The sequence below is a fragment of the Balaenoptera physalus genome (assembly GCF_965194825.1).
Source record: "Balaenoptera physalus genome assembly, chromosome: 7".
NCBI classification, from domain to species: Eukaryota; Metazoa; Chordata; class Mammalia; order Artiodactyla; family Balaenopteridae; genus Balaenoptera; species Balaenoptera physalus.
In genome coordinates, this window is record NC_138886.1 from 115,390,027 (window position 1) to 115,410,432 (window position 20,406).

At 37.7% G+C, this 20,406-nt stretch overlaps 1 protein-coding gene and 1 long non-coding RNA gene across 3 annotated transcripts in view; one reads left to right on the forward strand and one right to left on the reverse strand.

Annotated features, from left to right (window-relative positions):
• The window catches only part of MTMR9 (myotubularin related protein 9), a 75,558-nt gene that overhangs the window by 41,928 nt on the left and 13,224 nt on the right, over positions 1 to 20,406 (forward strand). The window contains exons 5-8 of the mRNA XM_082468928.1: positions 1,127 to 1,344; positions 2,237 to 2,398; positions 16,357 to 16,498; positions 18,318 to 18,538. Of these exons, the coding sequence (XP_082325054.1) occupies positions 1,127 to 1,344; positions 2,237 to 2,398; positions 16,357 to 16,498; positions 18,318 to 18,538 (743 nt within the window). The remainder of the gene's footprint in view (positions 1 to 1,126; positions 1,345 to 2,236; positions 2,399 to 16,356; positions 16,499 to 18,317; positions 18,539 to 20,406) is intronic.
• Positions 5,555 to 20,406, reverse strand: part of LOC309664095 — a 123,436-nt gene continuing 108,584 nt past the window's right edge. The window contains exon 4 of one of the 2 annotated variants that reach the window (XR_014265582.1): positions 5,555 to 8,004. This is a non-coding gene — a long non-coding RNA (uncharacterized lncRNA). Of the gene's footprint in view, positions 8,005 to 18,545; positions 19,958 to 20,406 lie in introns of those variants that run through there. The other variant, XR_014265583.1, reaches the window with a different exon arrangement.

The following is a 20,406-nucleotide window of genomic DNA, read 5'->3' on the forward strand; positions in this document are numbered from 1 at the left end:
ATATTGAAAGTGATTCCCAAAACAAGAATAATAGTGCATAAATTTTTTTTATTTTACCATTGGTGCCTTTTCTCTTTATAATTCTTGATAAAACCTGCCAACCCTAAGTTTATGTAGTTGAAGCCAAAGTTTCCTGGTGTGTAGGCTGTTATCATTATCTTAATTACAGGCCCAGATCTGCTGGATAATTAATTCACTGACTAAATGAATTGTAATATTTGATCTTAAAGAGGAACTCTAATTTATTATGTGAAAGTATTTTGAGATAGTAGGAAGAAAAATCATGTAAAAGTGCAAGTCTTGTTTTTGTTTTACAATGATTAACTATTGTCAATACATAGAAACATTTCTTTGTTTTAGGATCAAATTCATCTCCGAAGTGACACACAATTTTTAAAAAAAATATCTTTATTGGAGTATAATTGCTTCACAATGGTGTGTTAGTTTCTGCTATAGAACAAAGTGAATCAGCTATACATATACATATATCCCCATATCTCCTCCCTCTTGCATCTCCCTCCCACCCCTCCCTATCCCACCCCTCTAGGTGGTCACAAAGCACCAAGCTGATCTCCCTGTGCTATGCGGCTGCTTCCCACTAGCTATTGGTTTTACATTTGGTAGTGTATATATGTCCATGCCACTCTCTCACTTCGTCCCAGCCTACCCTTCCCCCTCCCTGCATCCTCAAGTCCATTCTCTAGTAGGTCTGTGTCTTTATTCCCGTCGTGCCCCTAGGTTCTTCATGACCATTTTCTTTAGATTCCATATATATATGTGTTAGTATACGGTATTTGTTTTTCTCTTTCTGACTTACTTCACTTTGTATGACAGACTCTAGGTCCATCCACCTCACTACAAATAACTCAATTTCGTTTCTTTTTATGGCTGAGTAATATTCCATTGTATATATGTGCCACATCTTCTTTATCCATTCATCTGTCGATGGACATTTAGGTTGCTTCCATGTCCTGGCTATTGTAAATAGAGCTGCAATGAACATTGTGGTACATGACTCTTCACAGAATTGTTTTTTGAGATACTCTTAATCTAGCTAATTCATTTCTGTTTTCAGAAACTTTAAAAAGCAGCTACTGTTAAATTTTAGACTCTATTGTCCTTGTAGGTTATTATGCGAAGTGGTCAGCCACTCACTGGCACAAATGGGAGACGGTGCAAAGAAGATGAGAAGCTGATAAATGCTACCCTCAGGGCAGGAAAGCGTGGCTACATCATTGACACCCGACCTCTAAACGTAGCTCAGCAAGCTAGAGCCAAAGGAGGTGGCTTTGAGCAAGAAGCTCATTATCCCCAGTGGAGGCGGATTCATAAGTCCATTGAGAGGTAAAAGATTCGGGAGACAGTACTGGACTCTTATTTGCAGATATTTAGAGTGGGTGGGCCCTTAGCTGTTCAAAAATCACAGATTTTCAAATGAACCTTCATATTAACTTGAGTCAAAAATTGGCTGGATATCCTGTCCTTGTGTTTTATAAGATAAGCAGAAAACTTATGGTGGATGCTCAGAAGTGAGTTTTGATCAGATAGCATTTTTTCTCTGTTAGTTCTGTAATTTCATCACCATGAGGTCTGCTCCTCTACTTGTAGATCAGCGGTGACCAAACTTACTGAAAAGATATGCTACGCATAATTATATTTTCCTAAGTCAAAAAGACTTAGACATTTAATTTCCCTGATACCCACTTATTTTCACACCTTGTTTCCTCTACCTATATCATCTCCTTTATGCTTGCAATTAGTGGTTTATAATTGCTTCTGGGTGGGTGAGTGGGTGGGAGTTGGAGCTAATAAAACAATGGGATCTGAGCTGGCCTTGGGCATCCCTGCTGGCAGTACAGGTGTCCAGAGTTGAGTCTGTGGGAACGGGATGCAGATGTTAGTGGTGCTGTCTTGTGACCTGTCACAAAAGCAGTGCTGTGGCCCTCTCCTCAGTCAGATAATTCAGTTATGCAAACTGGGTTTAATCTGTTCAGATGAGGAAGAGTTTACCATCGCAGGCATTTTAAGCATTTCACAATCATGTTTAAATATTAGTTTTTCAGTCTTTAACCCTATAAGTTATTATATAGCAAGGTAAATATTTTTATAGTATTTTGAGCTGCTTTTGCCCTTGGATATATATTGGAGGCTGAGTTTTTGATTTGGTTTCTTCCTTCATTGTTCTATGTTCTGTTTTCTTTCTTTCTTCTTTTTAACTTTTTCTTGTTTTTGAAAGGTATCACATTCTTCAGGAGAGCTTAATCAAACTCGTGGAAGCTTGTAATGACCAAACACATAACATGGACCGATGGCTCAGTAGATTGGAGGCCTCCAACTGGCTGACTCACATCAAAGAGATTCTGACAACTGCCTGTCTGGCAGCTCAGTGTCTCGACAGGTAAAGTGCATCTCAGGGTTCTGGAGCGGGGCACTCACACCAACTAGACTTCGCTTCCATCCAGACCTGTGGTGTGTATTATGTTACTGTTCATGCCTGTCTGTATCTTATGTTCACATCATTTTATAAATAACTATAGAAGATAGTCAGTGCCATTCAGTGTCAGTGAAGTGTGTGTGTAGAGTCTGGCATTTAATTGAAAATGTTTGTTGAATGAATGTGAACCATGTACATATACATGTCTTCCATGACAAAAATTTTTTAAGTACTAAAGGACCTATTTTTTTTCTATAAAAATCCTTAAAATGTGAATCTACCAATTTTCCTTTTCTTAGACTGAAAAATAATGAAAAGAAATTTTCTTATTTCTCCTCAGAGGGCCAAACTTGGCCTTCAAGGAACTTTTGAAATAGCAATGGAAGGAAACATGTAATTTTGTTACACAGTAAATGATCCTTTCTAATGTCTCAGCTATCTTGTTACAAACTACTTGATATGTGCAGTTATATCTGGACCTCAAGTTGAGAAAACCGGATGGTAGTGATGTGAAGTATATGAAGTGATTTTAGTTTATTCACTCAGTTGAAAGTTGCTAATCCTTGAGACTTGAAGCAGAAGACTTGAACAGGGGCAGAAGGATTGGTATAAGTTGTTGCAGAAGCTTAGAATGCCCTTTTATTTTATTTTTCATTTTAAACCTGTTTTTTTTTTTTTTAAATAAATGTATTTATTTATTTAGGGCCGCATTGGGTCTTCGTTGCTGCATGCGGGCTTTCTCTAATTGCCGCAAGCAGGGGCTTCTCTTCATTGCTGTGTGCGGGCTTCTCATTGTGGTGGCTTCTCTTGTTGCAGAGTACAGGCTCTAGGTGTGTGGGCTTCGGTAGTTGTGGCACGCAGGCTCAGTAGTTGTGGCGCACGGGCTTAGTTGCTCCGCAGCATGTGGGATCTTCCAGGACCAGGGCTCAAACCCGTGTCCCCTGCATTGGCAGGCAGATTCTTAACGACTGCACCACCTGGGGAAGTCGTTTTAAAATCTTATACACTTGCAAAGATGGGGTGGAGGAGGGTGCTGAGCTTCCTAGCAGCCAATTCAAAGACAGAGAACACTTTGCTTAAAAATGAACCCACATAAACATGAATTTCAATTAGAACCCCGATCTGCATTCACACAGGATGCTGCAACAGGCCCTAGAAGAGCTGGCTAAGTCCTTGTCTTGGTCCATCTCTACTCTAATGTCTTCATTAGCTTCCACAGAGAATAGATGTCTCCTCGATAAGGCATCAGTTACTCCACTTGAAAGCAGACAGGACAAAGACTGAAAGGAGGTTTTCTGCAAACCAGATTTTTAAAAGAATGCCTTAAATTTAATTTCTTTCCCATCTTCTTTCCATTGTCTCTTTTATTCCTTCCTGTTTTCTAAATGACTGTTACCGTCACATTCAATTGGTATTGAAGTCCTGCCAGGAGTAATGGCCAGAGCAGTCCAAGGAGCACTGAGCTGTTTCTCCTTGATTTTGTCCTTCTGTATCTCAAGTAGAACAAAAGCCTTGTCTTCAAAGAACAGTTCAAACGTCAACAGGCACGTTGCTTTTCATAAACCACATGTCCACCTCAGTCACCTTTTTTCTTTCTTTCCTGGATTGAACTTCTAAGTCTACCTGCATTATTCTTTGTTGATTTGCCTCAGTCATGTCTCAAATTCCTATACATATATAATTTCATTTAAGCTTCCAAACAACCTTGTTATGTATTATTACCCTACCTCTATAGATAAGGAAAAATAAAATCAGAGGAAGGTGCCTGAGTTGTACTGATTACAGCCCAAGTGGCAGTGCTGAGATTCCAACCTTTTTGTAAGAAATAATTAAGGAATAACACAGATAGACCCCTGAGTGTATGTCTCTGGATCTTTTCCTGGATCTTTAAATGGCTGTTGTTCTGCTCTGGTATTTTCTATGCTATTTTGTTTGTTTGTGGTTGTTGTTCTTTTTGGTTTAAGTAACATCAGGGATGGTTAACATACAAACTTCTAGCTGGGAGAGCAAATCTATTTCAGAGTACCCAGTAAGGATGTGAGGGAAAAATGCCCAGTCCTTGGTTGTTTCAGAAGGGACTCCTCGTTTGCTTCAGAAAGCTGAAGGAAGAGTCTGGGAGCACATTAATATACGCTAACAACTTTTTCTATAGGAAAGCGTGAAAACTTGCCCCACTCTTGTGCAAGATGGAACACGAAATATTTTGATACATTATCCTTCTATATTAAAAGAAAAATCTAGGCTGCTGTTTTAAAATAGGGCAGATGTGACCCCAGTTGCCTTTTGGGGGGTTAATTTTTAAATGTTTGCACACCAGCAATTTCATCAACAAAAACATACATCTCTGAATAAAATGAGACATACTTATAACCAAGAAGAACAACAGATAATTTCACTGGTAGTTACTGATTTTATAATGTTTTTCAGTTTATCAGAGGGATTTTTCTTTTTGTACAAGCATCTTGCATGCTTATTTTGGGTCAAATTCTAAACCTAGCCCTGACACCAGTATTTAATTCCCAGGGGCTAGTATATGTACACAAGGAAAGCTTCCAAAGATATCTTCCTATCAACTGAGTTATTTAAAATAATCTATTTGTCTGCCAGAAAAAACATATTGATATCATATTAAAGCTAGACCTTTGGAGGGGGAAAACATATTTTTTTATTCATTTCTAAACAACTTAAAAAAGAAATATGAAAATAATTACAAAATAAAACTTCCTAGAGTCATAAAATTATTTTATACTCCTAAGTGGTTAATTCCTTTTTTTAATTAATTGAAGTATATTTGATTTACAGTGTTGTATTAGTTTCAGGTGTACAGCAAAGTGATTTAGTTATACATATACATATATCTATTCTTTTTCAGATTCTTTTCCCATATAGATTATTACAGAGTATTGAGTAGAGTTCCCTGTGCTCCACAGTAGGTGCTTGCTGATTATCTATTTTATATATAGTAGTGTGTATATGTTAATCCCAACCTCCTAATTTATCCCTTCCCCTCCTTTCCCTTTGGTAACCATAAGTCTGTTTTCTAAGTCTGTGAGTCAGTTTCTGTTTTGTAAATAAGTTCATTTGTATCATTTTTTTAGATTCCACATATAAGTGATATGATTTGATATTTGTCTTTCTCTGTCTGACTTCACTTAGTATGATCATCTCTAGGTCCATCCATGTTGCTGCAAAAGGCATTATTTCATTCTTTTTTCATTCATTTTATACACATCAGTGTATACATGTCAATCCCAATTTCCCAACTCTCATCACACCCCCACCCCCGCCACTTTCCCCCCTTGGCGTCCATATGTTTGTTCTCTACATCTGTGTCTCAATTTCTACCCTGCAAACCAGTTCATCTGTACCATTTTTCTAGGATCCACATATATGCGTTAATATACTATATTTGTTTTTCTCTTTCTGCCTTACTTCACTCTGTATGACAGTCTCTAGATCCAGCCACGTCTCTACAAATGACCCAATTTCGTTCCTTTTCACGGCCAAGTAGTATTCCATTGTGCATATGTGCCACATCTTCTTTATCCATTCATCTATCGATGGACCTTTAGGTTGCTTCCATGTCTTGGCTATTGTAAATAGTGCTGCAATGAACACTGAGGTGCATGTATCTTTTCGAAGTATGGTTTTCTCCAGATGTATGCCCAGGAGTGGGATTGCTGGATCATATGGTAGCTCTATTTTTAGTTTTTTGAGGAACCTCCGTACTGTTTTCCATAGTGGCTATATCAATTTACATTCCCACCAATAGTGTAGGAAGGTTCCCTTTTCTCCACACCCTCTCCAGCATTTATTGTTTGTAGACTTTTTGATGATGGCCATTCTGACCGGTGTGAGGGGATACCTCAGTAGTTTTGATTTGCATTTCTCTAATAATTAGCGATGTTGAGCATCTTTTCATGTGCTTTTTGGCCATCTGTATGTCTTCTTTGGAGAAATGTCTGTTTATATCTTCTGCCCATTTTTTGATTGGGTTATTTGTTTTCTGCATCATCTGTTTGTATATTTTGGAGATTAATCCCTTGTCAGTTGCTTCGTTTGTCAATATTTTCTCCATTCTGTGGGTTTTCTTTTCATTTTGTTTATGGTTTCCTTTGCTGTGCAAAAGTTTTTAAGTTTTTTTTTTTCTGGCTGCGTTGGGTCTTTGTTGCTGCACACAGGCTTTCTCTAGTTGTGGCGAGCACGGGCTACTCTTCATTGCAGTGTGCAGGCTTCTCATTGCGGTGGCTTCTCTTGTTGTGGAGCACAGGCTCTAGGTGCACGGGCTTCAGTAGTTGTGGCTCACAGGCTCTAGAGTGCAGGCTCAGTAGTTGTTGCACATGGGCTTAGTTGCTCCGCGGCATGTGGGCTCTTCCCGGACCAGGGATCGAACCCGTGTCCCCTGCATTGGCAGGCAGATCCCTAACAACTGTGCCACCAGGGAAGTCCCACTTTTAAGTTTATTTGGTCCCATTTGTTTATTTTTGTTTTCCTTTTTTTTTTTATTGGAATATAGTTGCTTTACACTGCTGTGTCAGTTTGTTTTTATCTTCATTACTCTAGGAGGTGGATTGAAAAAGATATTGCTGTGATTTATGTCAAAGAGTGTTCTGCCTATGTTTTCCTCCAAGAGTTTTATAGTATCTGGTCTTACATTTAGTTCTTTAATCCACTTTGAATTTATTTTTGTGTGTGGTGTTAGAGAATGTTCTAATTTCATTCTTTTACATGTAGCTGTCCAGTTTTCCCAGCACACTGAGGGGTTAATTCTAATATTTCCACAAAGACAGGTCATAAGTGACAAGCCAGAAGCTGTGACTTGGGCTTGAGGTAGACGTTTTAGTACTATATGAAGCTCTGTGATTAAGTAAAAATTTTAGATTCAACATTAATTACACAGTATAATCAGACAGTATAATCAGGACAGCAATTGTTAATGTGTCAACCACACATACACAGATACTGGCGAGAGAATTGGCTAAATTATCAAACCTGAAAAGAAAATGCCTACTTTTGTTTTTTCCTAAGTCATCAAGAAGATTCAGTTGCTCTCAGCTTTGAAAAAAGGATATTGACTACAAAAAATTTACATAGACAGTAGCATGCATTCTTAGATATGATGGAACAATTTAATCAATGATGTTAGGATTCCGTTTTCATACATGCATTGTTCTTTGTTTTTTTTTTTATGACGTCTCTTTCCATTTATTCATCCGATCTGTCCATTAATTCGTCTTACTTTTTGATGCTTCCAAGCACATTACAGATCATTTACCTGTTTTTTTATTAACAATTTTTTATTCAAACAAAGTCACAAAAATTATAATCATCCTCATCAGTTCACTCAGTCCCATGTAATTAATTTTTTTTTCATCTTGATCTTTTGTTAGCACTTTTGTGGATTCATCAGTTTTCCATTAGAGTTCTGAAAATGCTTATTCATTCAGTTCAGCAGTATAGTCAGTTACCAGAAACCTGTACTTGTCAGAGTCTTTTCCATGAATTCCTTGAAGATGAAACCCTTTTATAGGAACATATTTGCAAAAGCATCAGAGTACACCCAGAACTGCCTGTAAATGACAAAAGACATAAAAATGACCACGGTTAAAGATTTGATGAAAGTTCATAATAATGCAGTTGACAAGGAAATTTAGTTATTTCTGAGATATACATTTTAAAGTAATAACTAGAATTATGACTTATAACATTATACCAGAATATATAAGATTTTTAGGAATTTCATGTAATGTCTGAAGCATTTATATTAACATATTTCCATACAAATAACCCAGAGGAAGTTTAGTATTTTGTTTTGTTTTGTTTTTTTTTATACAGCACATTCTTATTAGTCATCAGTTTTATACACATTAGTGTATACATGTCAATCCCAATCGCCCTATTCAGCACACCACCATCCCCAACCCCCCGTGGTTTCCCCCCCTTGGTGTCCATACGTTTGTTCTCTACATCGGTGTCTCAACTTCTGCCCTGCAAACCGGCTCATCTGTACCATTTTTCTAGGTTCCACATACATGCGTTAATATACGATATTTGTTTTTTGTTTTTTTTTTTAATGTCTGAAACATTTATATTAACATATTTCCATACATATTTCCATACAAATACAAATATAAGATTTTTAGAAATTTCATGTAATGTCTGAAGCATTTATATTAACATATTTCTATACAAATAACCCAATGAAAGTTTAGTATTAGTTGTTTTGTTTGTTTGTTTTTTTATACTGCAGGTTCTTATTAGGCATCAATTTTATACACATCAGTGTATACCTGTCAATCCCAATCGCCCAATTCAGCACACCACCATCCCCACCCCACCGCGGTTTTCCCCCCTTGGTGTCCATAAGTCCATTCTCTACATCTGTGTCTCAACTTCTGCCCTGCAAACCGGCTCATCTGTACCATTTTTCTAGGTTCCACATACATGCATTAATATACGATATTTGTTTTTCTCTTTCTGACTTACTTCACTCTGTATGACAGTCTCTAGATCCATCCACTTCTCAACAAATGACTCAATGTCATTCCTTTTTATGGCTGAGTAATATTCCATTGTATATATGTACCACAACTTCTTTATCCATTCGTCTGTTGATGGGCATTTAGGTTGCTTCCATGACCTGGCTATTGTAAATAGTGCTGCAATGAACATTCGGGTGCATGTGTCTTTTTGAATTACGGTTTTCTCTGGGTATATATGCTCAGTAGTGGGATTGCTGGATCATATGGTAATTCTATTTTTAGTTTTTTAAGGAACCTCCATATTGTTCTCCATAGTGGCTGTATCAATTTACATTCCCACCAACAGTGCAAGAGGGTTCCCTTTTCTCCACACCCTCTCCAGCATTTGTTGTTTGTAGATTTTCTGATGATGCCCATTCTAACTGGTGTGAGGTGATACCTCATTGTAGTTTTGATTTGCATTTCTCTAATAATTAGTGATGTTGAGCATCTTTTCATGTGCTTCGTGGCCGTCTGTATGTCTTCTTTGGAGAAATGTCTATTTAGGTCTTCTGCCCATTTTTGGATTGGGGTGTTTGTTTCTTTAATATTGAGCTGAATGAGCTGTTTATGTATTTTGGAGATTAATAATCCTTTGTCCGTTGATTCGTTTGCAAATATTTTCTCCTATTCTGAGGGTTGGCTTTTCGTCTTGTTTATGGTTTCCTTTGCTGTGCAAAAGCTTTGAAGTTTCATTAGGTCCCATTTGTTTTTTTTGTTTTTATTTCCATTACTCTAGGAGGTGGATCAAAAAAGATCTTGCTGTATTTTATGTCAAAGAGTGTTCTGCCTATGTTTTCCTCTAAGAGTTTTATAGTGTCCAGTCTTACATTTAGGTCTCAAATCCATTTTGAGTTTATTTTTGTGTATGGTGTTAGGGAGTGCTCTAATTTCATTATTTTACATGTAGCTGTCCAGTTTTCCCAGCACCACTCATTGAAGAGACTGTCTTTTCTCCACTGTATATCTTTGCCTCCTTTGTCATAGATTAGTTGACCATAGGTGCGTGGGTTTATCTCTGGGCTTTCTATCTTGTTCCATTGATCTATGTTTCTGTTTTTGTGCCAGTACCATATTGTCTTGATTACTGTAGCTTTGTAGTACAGTCTGAAGTCAGGGAGTCTGATTCCTTCAGCTCCGTTTTCTTCCCTCAAGACTGCTTTGGCTATTTGGGGCCTTTTGTGTCTCCATACAAATTTTAAAATTATTTGTTCTTGTTCTGTAAAAAATGCCATTGGTAATTTGATAGGGATTGCATTGAATCTGTAGATTGCTTTGGGTAGTAGAGTCATGTTCACAATATTGATTCTTCCAATCCAAGAACATGGTATATCTCTCCATCTGTTGGTATCATCTTTAATTTCTTTTATCAGTGTCTTATAGTTTTCAGCATACAGGTCTTTTGTCTCCCTTGGTAGGTTTATTCCTAGGTATTTTATTCTGTTTGTTGCAGTGGTAAATGGGAGTGTTTCCTTGGGAGTGTTTCCTTAATTTCTCTTTCAGATTTTTCATCATTAGTGTATAGGAATGCAACAGATTTCTGTGCATTAATTTTGTATCCTGTAACTTTACCAAATTCATTGATTAGCTCTAGTAGTTTTCTGGTAGCATCTTTAGGATTCTCTATGTATTGTATCATGTCATCTGCAAACAGTGACAGTTTCACTTCTTCTTTTCCAGTTTGTATTCCTTTTATTTCTTTTTCTTCTCTGATTGCCATGGCTAGGACTTCCAAAACTATGTTGAATAAGAGTGGCGAGAGTGGACATCCTTGCCTTGTTCCTGATTTTAGAGGAAATGGTTTGTTTTTCACCATTGAGAATGATGTTTGCTCTGCGTTTGTCGTATATGGCCTTTATTATGTTGAGGTAGGTTCCCTCTGTGCCCACTTTCTGGAGAGTTTTTATCATAAATGGGTGTTGAATTTTGTCAAAAGCTTTTCCTGCATCTATTGAGATGATCATATGGTTTTTCTCCTTCAATTTGTTAATATGGTGTATCACATTGATTTGCGTATATTGAAGAATCCTTGCATCCCTGGGATAAATCCCACTTGATCACGGTGCATGATCCTTTCACTGTTTTGTTGGATTCTGTTTGCTAGTATTTTGTTGAGGATTTTTGCGTCTATATTCATCAGTGATATTGGTCTGTAATTTTCTTTTTTTGTAGTATCTTTGTCTGGTTTTGATATCAGGGTGATGGTGGCCTCATAGAATGAGTTTGGGAGTGTTCCTTCCTCTGCAATTTTTTGGAAGAGTTTGAGAAGGATGGGTGTTATCTCGTCTCTAAATGTTTGACAGAATTCACCTGTGAAGCCATCTGGTCCTGGACTTTTGTTTGTTGGAAGATTTTTAATCACAGTTTCAATTTCATTACTTGTGATTGGTCTGTTCATATTTTCTATTTCTTCCTGATTCAGTCTTGGAAGGTTATACCTTTGTAAGAATTTGTCCATTTCTTCCAGGTTGTCCATTTTATTGGCATAGAGTTGCTTGTAGTAGGTCTCTTAGGATGCTTTGTATTTCTGCTGTGTCTGTTGTAACTTCTCCTTTTTCATTTCTCATTTTATTGATTTGAGTCCTCTCCCTCCTTTTCTTGATGAGTCTGGCTAATGGCTTATCAGTTTTGTTTATCTTCTCACAGAACCAGCTTTTAGTTTTATTGATCGTTTCCTATTGTTTTCTTTGTTTCTATTTCATTTATTTCTGCTCTGATCTTTATGATTTCTTTCCTTCTGCTAACTTTGGGTTTTGTTTGTTCTTCTTTCTCTAGTTTCTTTAGGTGTAAGGTTAGATTGTTTATTTGAGATTTTTCTTGTTTCTTGAGGTAGGCTCATATAGCTATAAACGTCCCTCTTAGAACTGCTTTTATTGCATCTCGTAGGTTTTGGATGGTTGTGTTTTCATTGTCATTTGTCTCTAGGTATTTTTTTTGATTTCCTCTTTGATTTCTTCAGTGTTCTCTTGGTTATTTAGTAACGTATTGTTTAGCCTCCATGTGTTTGTGTTTTTTACGTTTTTTTCCCTGTAATTTCTAATCTCATAGCGTTGTGGTCAGAAAAGATGCTTGATATGATTGCAGTTTTCTTAAATTTACTTAGGCTTGATTTGTGACCCAAGATGTGATCTATCCTGGAGAATGTTTTGTGCGCACTTTCAGAAGAAAGTGTAATCTGCTGTTTTTGGATGGAATGTCCTATAAATATCAATTAAATCTATCTGGTCCATTGTGTCATTTAAAGCTTCTGTTTCCTTATTTATTTTCATTTTGGATGATCTGTCCATTGGTGTAAGTGAGGTGTTAAAGTCCCCCACTATTATTGTGTTACTGTCGATTTCCTCTTTTATAGCTGTTAGCAGTTGCCTTATGTATTGAGGTGCTCCTATGTTGGTTGCATATAGATTTATAATTGTTATATCTTCTTGGATTGACCCCTTGATCATTATGTAGTGTCCTTCCTTGTCTCTTGTAACATTCTTTATTTTAAAGTCTATTTTATCTGATATGAGTATAACTATTCCAGCTTTGTTTTGATTTCCATTTGCATGGAATATCTTTTTCCATCCCCTCACTTTCAGTGTGTATGTGTCCCTAGGTCTGAAGTGGGTCTCTTGTAGACAGCATATATATGGGTCTTGTTTTTGTATCCATTCAGCAAGCCTGTGTCTTTTGGTTAGAGCATTTAATCCATTCACATTTAAGGTAATTATCGATATTTATGTTCCTGTGACCATTTTCTTCATTGTTATGGGTTTGTTTTTGTAGGTCCTTTTCTTCTCTTGTGTTTCCCACTTAGAGAAGTTCCTTAGCATTTGTTGTAGAGCTGGTTTGGTGGTGCTGAATTCTCTTAGCTTTTGCTTGTCTGTAAAGCTTTTGATTTCTCCATCGAATCTGAATGAGATCCTTTCCGGGTAGAGTAATCTTGGTTGTAAGTTCTTCCCTTTCATCACTTTAAGTGTATCATGCCACTCCCTTCTGGCTTGTAGAGTTTCTGCTGAGAAATCAGCTGTTAACCTTATGGGAGTTCCCTTGTATGTTATTTGTCGTTTTTCCCTTGCTGCTTTTAATAATTTTTCTTTGTCTTTAATTTTTGCCAATTTGATTACTATGTGTCTCGGCATGTTTCTCCTTGGCTTTATCCTGTATGGGACTCGCTGCGCTTCCTGGACTTGGGTGGCTATTTCCTTTCCCATGTTAGGGAAGTTTTCGACCATAATATCTTCAAATATTTTCTCAGGTCCTTTCTCTCTCTCTTCTCCTTCTGGGACCCCTATAATGCGAATGTTGTTGTGTTTAATGTTGTCCCAGAGGTCTCTTAGGCTGTCTTCATTTCTTTTCATTCCTTTTTCTTTATTCTGTTCTGCAGCCGTGAATTCCACCCTTCTGTCTTCCAGGTCACTTATCCGTTCTTCTGCCTCAGTTATTCTGCTATTGATTCCTTCTAGTGTAGTTTTCATTTCAGTTATTGTATTGTTCATCTCTGTTTGTTTGTTCTTTAATTCTTCTAGGTCTTTGTTAATCATTTCTTGCATCTTCTCGATCTTTGCCTCCATTCTTATTCTGAGGTCCTGGATCATCTTCACTATCATTATTCTGAATTCTTTCTCTGGAAGGTTGCCTATCTCCACTTCATTTAGTTATTTTTCTGGGGTTTTATCTTGTTCCTTCATCTGGTACATAGCCCTCTGCCTTTTCATCTAGTCTATCTGTGAATGTGGTTTTTGTTCCACAGGCTGCAGGATTGTAGTTCTTCTTGCTTCTGCTGTCTGCCCTCTGTTAGAATACCCTTTTTAAGAAGGGGATTCCCCCTGAAACAGTAGGTAGGTAGAAGTGTTCTCACCACATAGTTGGATGGCACTTTTCTTTGAGACTTTAATTTGTTTTATTGATGCTTCCAAATTAGGGAACTATATATGTAATTTTCAAAATTAATGAGAAATTGATAATAGAACAGGTTGCTTAAGATCATGTGGTGAGTTAGCAACTTACCACAGGGTCACCAAGTGCCATGAATCAGGATTCCCCGGGATTCCTGGTGTAGGGACTTTCCTGGTGGTCCAGTGGTAAAGAATCCACCTTCCTACGCAGGGGACACGGTTTTGATCCCTGGTCGAGGAACTAAGATCCCACTTGCTGCGGGGCAACTAAGCCCACAAGCCACAACTACTGAACTCGTGCGCCTCAATGAGAGAGCCCATGTGCCGTGAACTACAGAGCCCACGCAGTCTGGAGCCCGCGCGCCACAACTAGAGAGAGAAAACCAACATGCCACAACTAGAGAGAAGCCCGCAGCACAACGAAAAGATCCTGCATGCCGCAACCAAGACCTGATGCAGCCAAAAAAAGTAAAGAAAAAAAAAAAAAGGGAAGCCCATTTATCTTATAAAATATGGGAGTTAAAGACCAAGGTTCTGTGGCAGAGAAATAAATAATACAGAATGATGAGATGTATATATTAAGGGTTTGGGTTTTTTTAACCTAAGTTAAAAATATTTCCCCTTACATGATGAGTACAGAGGCTTTGTTTGCTTATGAAACATGAATTATCATAAACCCTTACAACCATGTTGTCTAAGTTTTCAGCCATAATAAGAGGTGATGCCGGTGAAAGTAATCCTAGGGGCAGAACAGTGTTTGCTATCTCCACCTTTGTTTAGTTTGGGCTACCTTAAACAAACAGGAACTTCCACACTCCTAGGAGAATTGAAGGTTTTGGTTTATTTTGCCATGTTTGAGTTCCCTTTTTTGATGTATATTAGCTCATTAGTTATACCTCCATAAAAATCTGCCCTTACAACACTCAAAATGTAAAAATAGACCTTAAGTTAATTGAATTAAATTTAGAGTATACCACAGATAACTAGGATATATATCTAATATATATCAAAAGCCTGAAAACATTTGCTCATACCCTTCAGTCTAGTCATTAGATTTCACCCTGAGAATGGGGTTGTTAACCTAATCATAGGTGAACATCAGGGAGTCTTATTTTCAAATTAAGAACTCTAGAATAATTCAGCAGAAGACAAAAAGCTAAGTACACCATCTAAAGTGTAACAAAAATTGGCAGTGACCTGAATGTCCAACTATAGGATTAAGTAAATTGTAGTTCATCACTTAATAGAATATTGTGTAACCATTAATATAATACTTCTACAGATGACATAGAAACATGGGAAAATGTTTATAATAAAAGTAGAAATAATAAGTTACCTTTTGCTACAGCTATGTAAAGTATATCTGTACATGAGGAAAGAATTAACAGTAGCCAAACATAAAACTTTTAGGGGAAAGTGGTGAGCTCATTTTCCTTTTTTCCACAATTTCCTTCAGTGTCATTTCAATAAAAAGAGGTAGAAGAATGGGAGGGGAGAAAATGTAGTTTAGTTTCTGGTGTTTCCTCCCACTCTTTAGAATAATGGGGTCCTAGGCACCACCTACAGAGTGTATAGTGGTATCATTGCCACTGACTTTCTAGATTGACACTTTTTTCCCCCTAAGGAATTTATTTATTTTATTTGGTTGCACTGGGTCTGTTTGGTTGCGTCAGGTCTTATTTGTGGCAGGCGGACTCCTTAGTTGTGGCTTGTGGGCTCCTTAGTTATGGCTTGCCGGCTATTTAGTTGCAGCACGTGGGCTCCTTAATTGCGGCTCATGGGCTCCTTAGTTGCGGGTTGCTGGCTCCTTAGTTGTGGCACGTGGGCTCCTTAGTTGTGGCATGTGAACTCTTAGTTGTGGCATGCAAACTGTTAGTTGTGGCATGCATGTGGGATCTAGTTCCCTGACCAGGGATCGAACCTGGGTCCCCTGCATTGGGAGCATGGAGTCTTAACCACTGTGTCACCAGGGCAGTGCCTAGATTGACACTTTTATATATATATTTTTAAAAAAATTTTCTTTCTGTTTTCATGTTTCTCAAAGTGTGGTTTAGGACTTGTTTCCCAGATTCATTATGGTTTATGAAGGCATCCTTACAGTAAACTGATGGTGGAAAGGTAGAATCAAAGTTAGAGAGATACAGAAAAATAACTTTAAGTGTGTGTTTCTAGGCTTGATGAGAAAAGGCTTTAGTTAACTATTAAAGCAGAAAAGGTCAGCATCTAGTCAATGTGATGAGGTCTGCTTTCTAGTTTTGTAAAGGAAGAAAACATTCAGGAAACGGTTTTATGAAATTTGTTATAATGTAAATGGGTTCTTGCCCTATGAAATCTGGGACTTACAGTTTTATATTTTCCCCAAGGGAAGCTGTCTTCATGTACCTCATTTAGACTCTAAACCTACTGGACAGTGCAGAATGCAAAAGACTTTCAACTGTTACACTCAAGAAATGTTTATTGTTAACAGAGTTGGTTGCCCATGTCAGGAGTGTCCCATTTGTCCTCTGAATTTTCCTACCAGGGAAGGAGCATCCATACTGATTCATGGAACAGAAGGAACTGATTCCACACTCCAGGTCACCTCCCTGGCCCAGATCATCTTGGAACCAAGAAGCAGGACCATCCAGGGCTTTGAGGCCTTGATAGAGAGAGAGTGGCTTCAGGTGAGAAAAGCTATTTTGTCCACAGAGGAACTGCTCCTAATTGATGTTTGATCCTGGTTTGTGGGAATGGATATAATACATGAAATTTTGATTGATTCAGATGTTTAATTTTCTGGGGGACAGTTAATCTCTCTTCCTCTTAATAAATGCCTGTAATCTTCACTGCCTCTCGATTTCTGTCTCCCTCTTTGCTTATATTGCTCATTGGCACTTCATTCCCCTAACAAACGTTATTAGTTGTACCTTGTTACCTATAGGGGAGACACAGAGAATGTGTAAAACGTGGTCTTGTCTCACAGAACTTAGTCTTGCTAGAGATAAAAGACATAAACGAGGGGGGCAGGAGGAGTGGGGACTTGTAAGTACAAGGCATGTGCTTTAGTGCTTTCTACCTTCTGCTCCTCTGGCTCTGTCCTGTCGTCTTCCCCAGCCAGGTGAAATCCTTCTCATCCTGTAAGATCCAGCTAAACATCTCTACTTTCATGAAGACTCTGGGACCTTAACTTCCTTCACAGATAAAATTGATCCATTTTCCTCACACCTTGTTTCCTGAACTAGACTCAGATACAGTGACTTCTTTGAGTTCAGGGAACCTTGCCCAATTCAGCTAGCTGTTCATCCCTAGGACACAACACAGTGCTGTCCTATATAATGCTGAAGGACAGCTAAAATAAAGGTCTCATAAAATAGATGGAAATCCTTCAGGCCAGAGGTTAATTTAAATATATATACACTGTGTAACTTAGTAGATAATTGTGATTGAAAACAAATGTTTAGATATATCTTGAAAGGAAGTATCTCCGGAGAAAAATCACGTCTGGCCCTTCTAGTTACAATTCAGATTTATTTAGGTGTTAACGCTGTTATGTTGACCATGTCTACCCACCCTGACAGCTGACCTTTATCTCTGTTTAAGTCAGACTATCCTAAATATTTGGTGCAGATCTTATTCAATGACATTCCTTGTGATGCATAGCAAACAAACAAATGAGTATGACTGATTTATTTATATATTACCATTTTCATGGGCATCAAAATCCCATTCATGTTCCTGGCATTATCTTTGTCAGATAAAGTAGCACAAGGACCCAAAGATAAAGCATGTCTATGAAATACCTAGAAGGGTGTGATTTTGGGGGATAAGGTCAGTACTCAGGTTCTGGGTGGGCCAGAGAGCCAGATGATTCTTAAATTTCCTTTGGTCAGTAGATGACAGACTCTTCTAGTTCTTTTTGGGGGAGGGGGAGACTAAAGACAGCTTTGTCTCTAATAGAAAAGTATTCATACAGATGTCTTCAAGACAGTAACTTTTTTTCATATGTTATTAAAGACTTACTATCAGGAGTAACCTGATAAAATTTGTCTATGAGAAGCCCATATCTATCTGCATTTAGTGGTGAGGCTTCTGTAGCTTACAGTAGTCTACAGTGCTTTGGATGGATAGAAGGGGATAGCTGTCCTTTGTTTTATACCTGAAGAGCTTATGTTCTTTGACTTTGCTCCAGATTTTACAAACCTAGAAAGATTTATTTTATGCTTATTATTACTGAAGTTCATTATTCTTCTATTTGGTATTCCAAGACCAACTGCAGACGTTATGGCTAACTGTATATATACCCTTGTTAAGTATTTGGAAATCTTGTCTTTTTCCTTAGTTGCTGAAGATTGTCTTAAACCAAGAAATCATTAAAGAGCAGCCACCCAAATTATATGATGTTCCATTTAATAGTTTTGTTGCAACTGTGTGAAATTTGTTAATAATGCGCTACAGTGTGATCTCACTAGGATATGATTGCTGCATTTCCATCTTTTCTCTTAGGCTGGTCACCCATTCCAACAGCGCTGTGCACAGTCGGCCTATTGTAATAGTAAGCAGAAGTGGGAGTCGCCTGTATTTCTTCTCTTCTTGGACTGTGTGTGGCAGATACTTCGTCAGTTCCCTTGTTCGTTTGAATTTAATGAGAATCTCCTCATCATGCTCTTTGAGCATGCATATGCCTCACAGTTTGGAACATTTCTGGGCAACAATGAAAGTGAAAGGTGGGTACACTGCTCACGTGGGGGCCATTTTATTTTTAGCTGTTTTGGTCATTTCCTAAAAGAGACCAGGATTTGGTTCTACATTAATGTTATAAGATGGTAGAGGTTACAGTTAGTATAAATTAAATTACGTAATTTATTGTGAGCCTATCACATGCTAGGTGAGAGCATATCCTGGATTTTGTTCTATTTGATTAAAATTAGTCCATACACTGATTAAAAAGCTTTGAATAATTGAGCAGCCATTAAAATGTTACTTTCCTTATATAGGAGCATAGTATCTTACATCTGGAAGAAGCTTTAACATATAATTCAATTCTACCCTCCATCCAATTTTATAGATTAGGAAGGTAATATCCAGAGAAGTGAATGACTTGTCCAGGGACACACAGCCTGTTGGTCACCAAAAGTATGGCTGTAGTATAGGTCTTCCTACTCTTGCTCTAGATTTTTCTCTCTTATACCGAGAAACTGTCCTCAGGCCCAGAGTGACAATCTTACTTCATAACCCAGACACCATCACGTTTATAGGTTTAATTAGAAGATTCATATCAGAATGATCATTAAAGATGCTTAACTGGTAATCTTCTCATTTGGGTACAATCTAAAGGCTTCCTCTGGGTGGGAGGCAGGGTTTGTCCCTTGGATGGTACCTGGCATCATCTAGTTGAATAATAAACTTAAACAATTAACAGTTTTCATAAAAGAATAGAATTATTGCATCTTTACCTGTTTGAAATTCAAGCACATAGAGCAATACATGTTTTTTTACTTAAAGCTGAATTGGCAAGTATTTCAACTTTAGAGTTTCTTACAGATTCTTGTCTTCAGAAGTAGGGAAAAATTTAGAACTATTTGCTCTAGAAAGTTCTGTGTCACCAGTTTTCTCACTGTGCTTTGGCTATAGTTACTGCAGCCACACGTGATTCATATGATCAGTTTGACTGATTTAATGGGTGTGTTTATAATTTGCACTGTTTCTTCTGTATCCCAAGGGTATTTGCTCTAAGTGTTTTCTCTGATAATATATGGAGTTGGGACAGGACTAACTTGCTCAAGATAAAATGTCTTATTGGTACCAAGTTCAAGCTTGTACTGCTTGCTGCACGACAAGCCAGTAAATCAAGAAACGAGATGTTGGGGCAAGGAATAGCAACTTTATTCAGAAAGCCAGCAGACGGGGAAGATGGTGGACTAGTGTCTCAAAGAACCATCTTGCCTGGGTTTGGGTGCTAGTTTCTTTTATAAAACAAAGAGGGGGAGGTAAGGAGGTAAAATTAAAAAAGAAAAAGAAAAGAAACAAGGTGATAAGTTGTTGCAAATGCTTCCTGGTTCCTGCCAGACTCTGGAGGGGATGCGTTCATTTCTTCCTCCCTGCAGTCCTTCACAGGTGGGCCTGGTCAGGATGTTTCCTGGGAGCTAAACAAAGGTGTTTTAGCTTAGTGCTCAGGATGGGAGACAGGGTTCCCCAGATGGGCCATTATGTATTCTTTAAGCTATAAGCAACATTCCTTTAGTGATTAACTTGTAGCAAAAGCAGTAGAATACAAAGGTTAAAGTAAAAGAAACAGATCCAGTATGGAGCCAGATTTGTTCTTCCCTATTACATTATGTTGGCATTGCAAAATGAATCTTTCAACATCATACCTCAGTTTTTTCAATTAATGAAATTTACTTTGGGTATTTTAGTATCATTTTAAGTTGACTTTCTAGAAATGATTATACTTATATTATTATACTTGAATTCATTACTTATGCCAAAAGAACAGGCCTACTTCCAAAAAGTAGGATTAGGATTGATTTGTGATGGAGATGCCATTAATATTTCCCTTCCCACCCCAGAAACTATTCTGTAACACTGTAGTTAA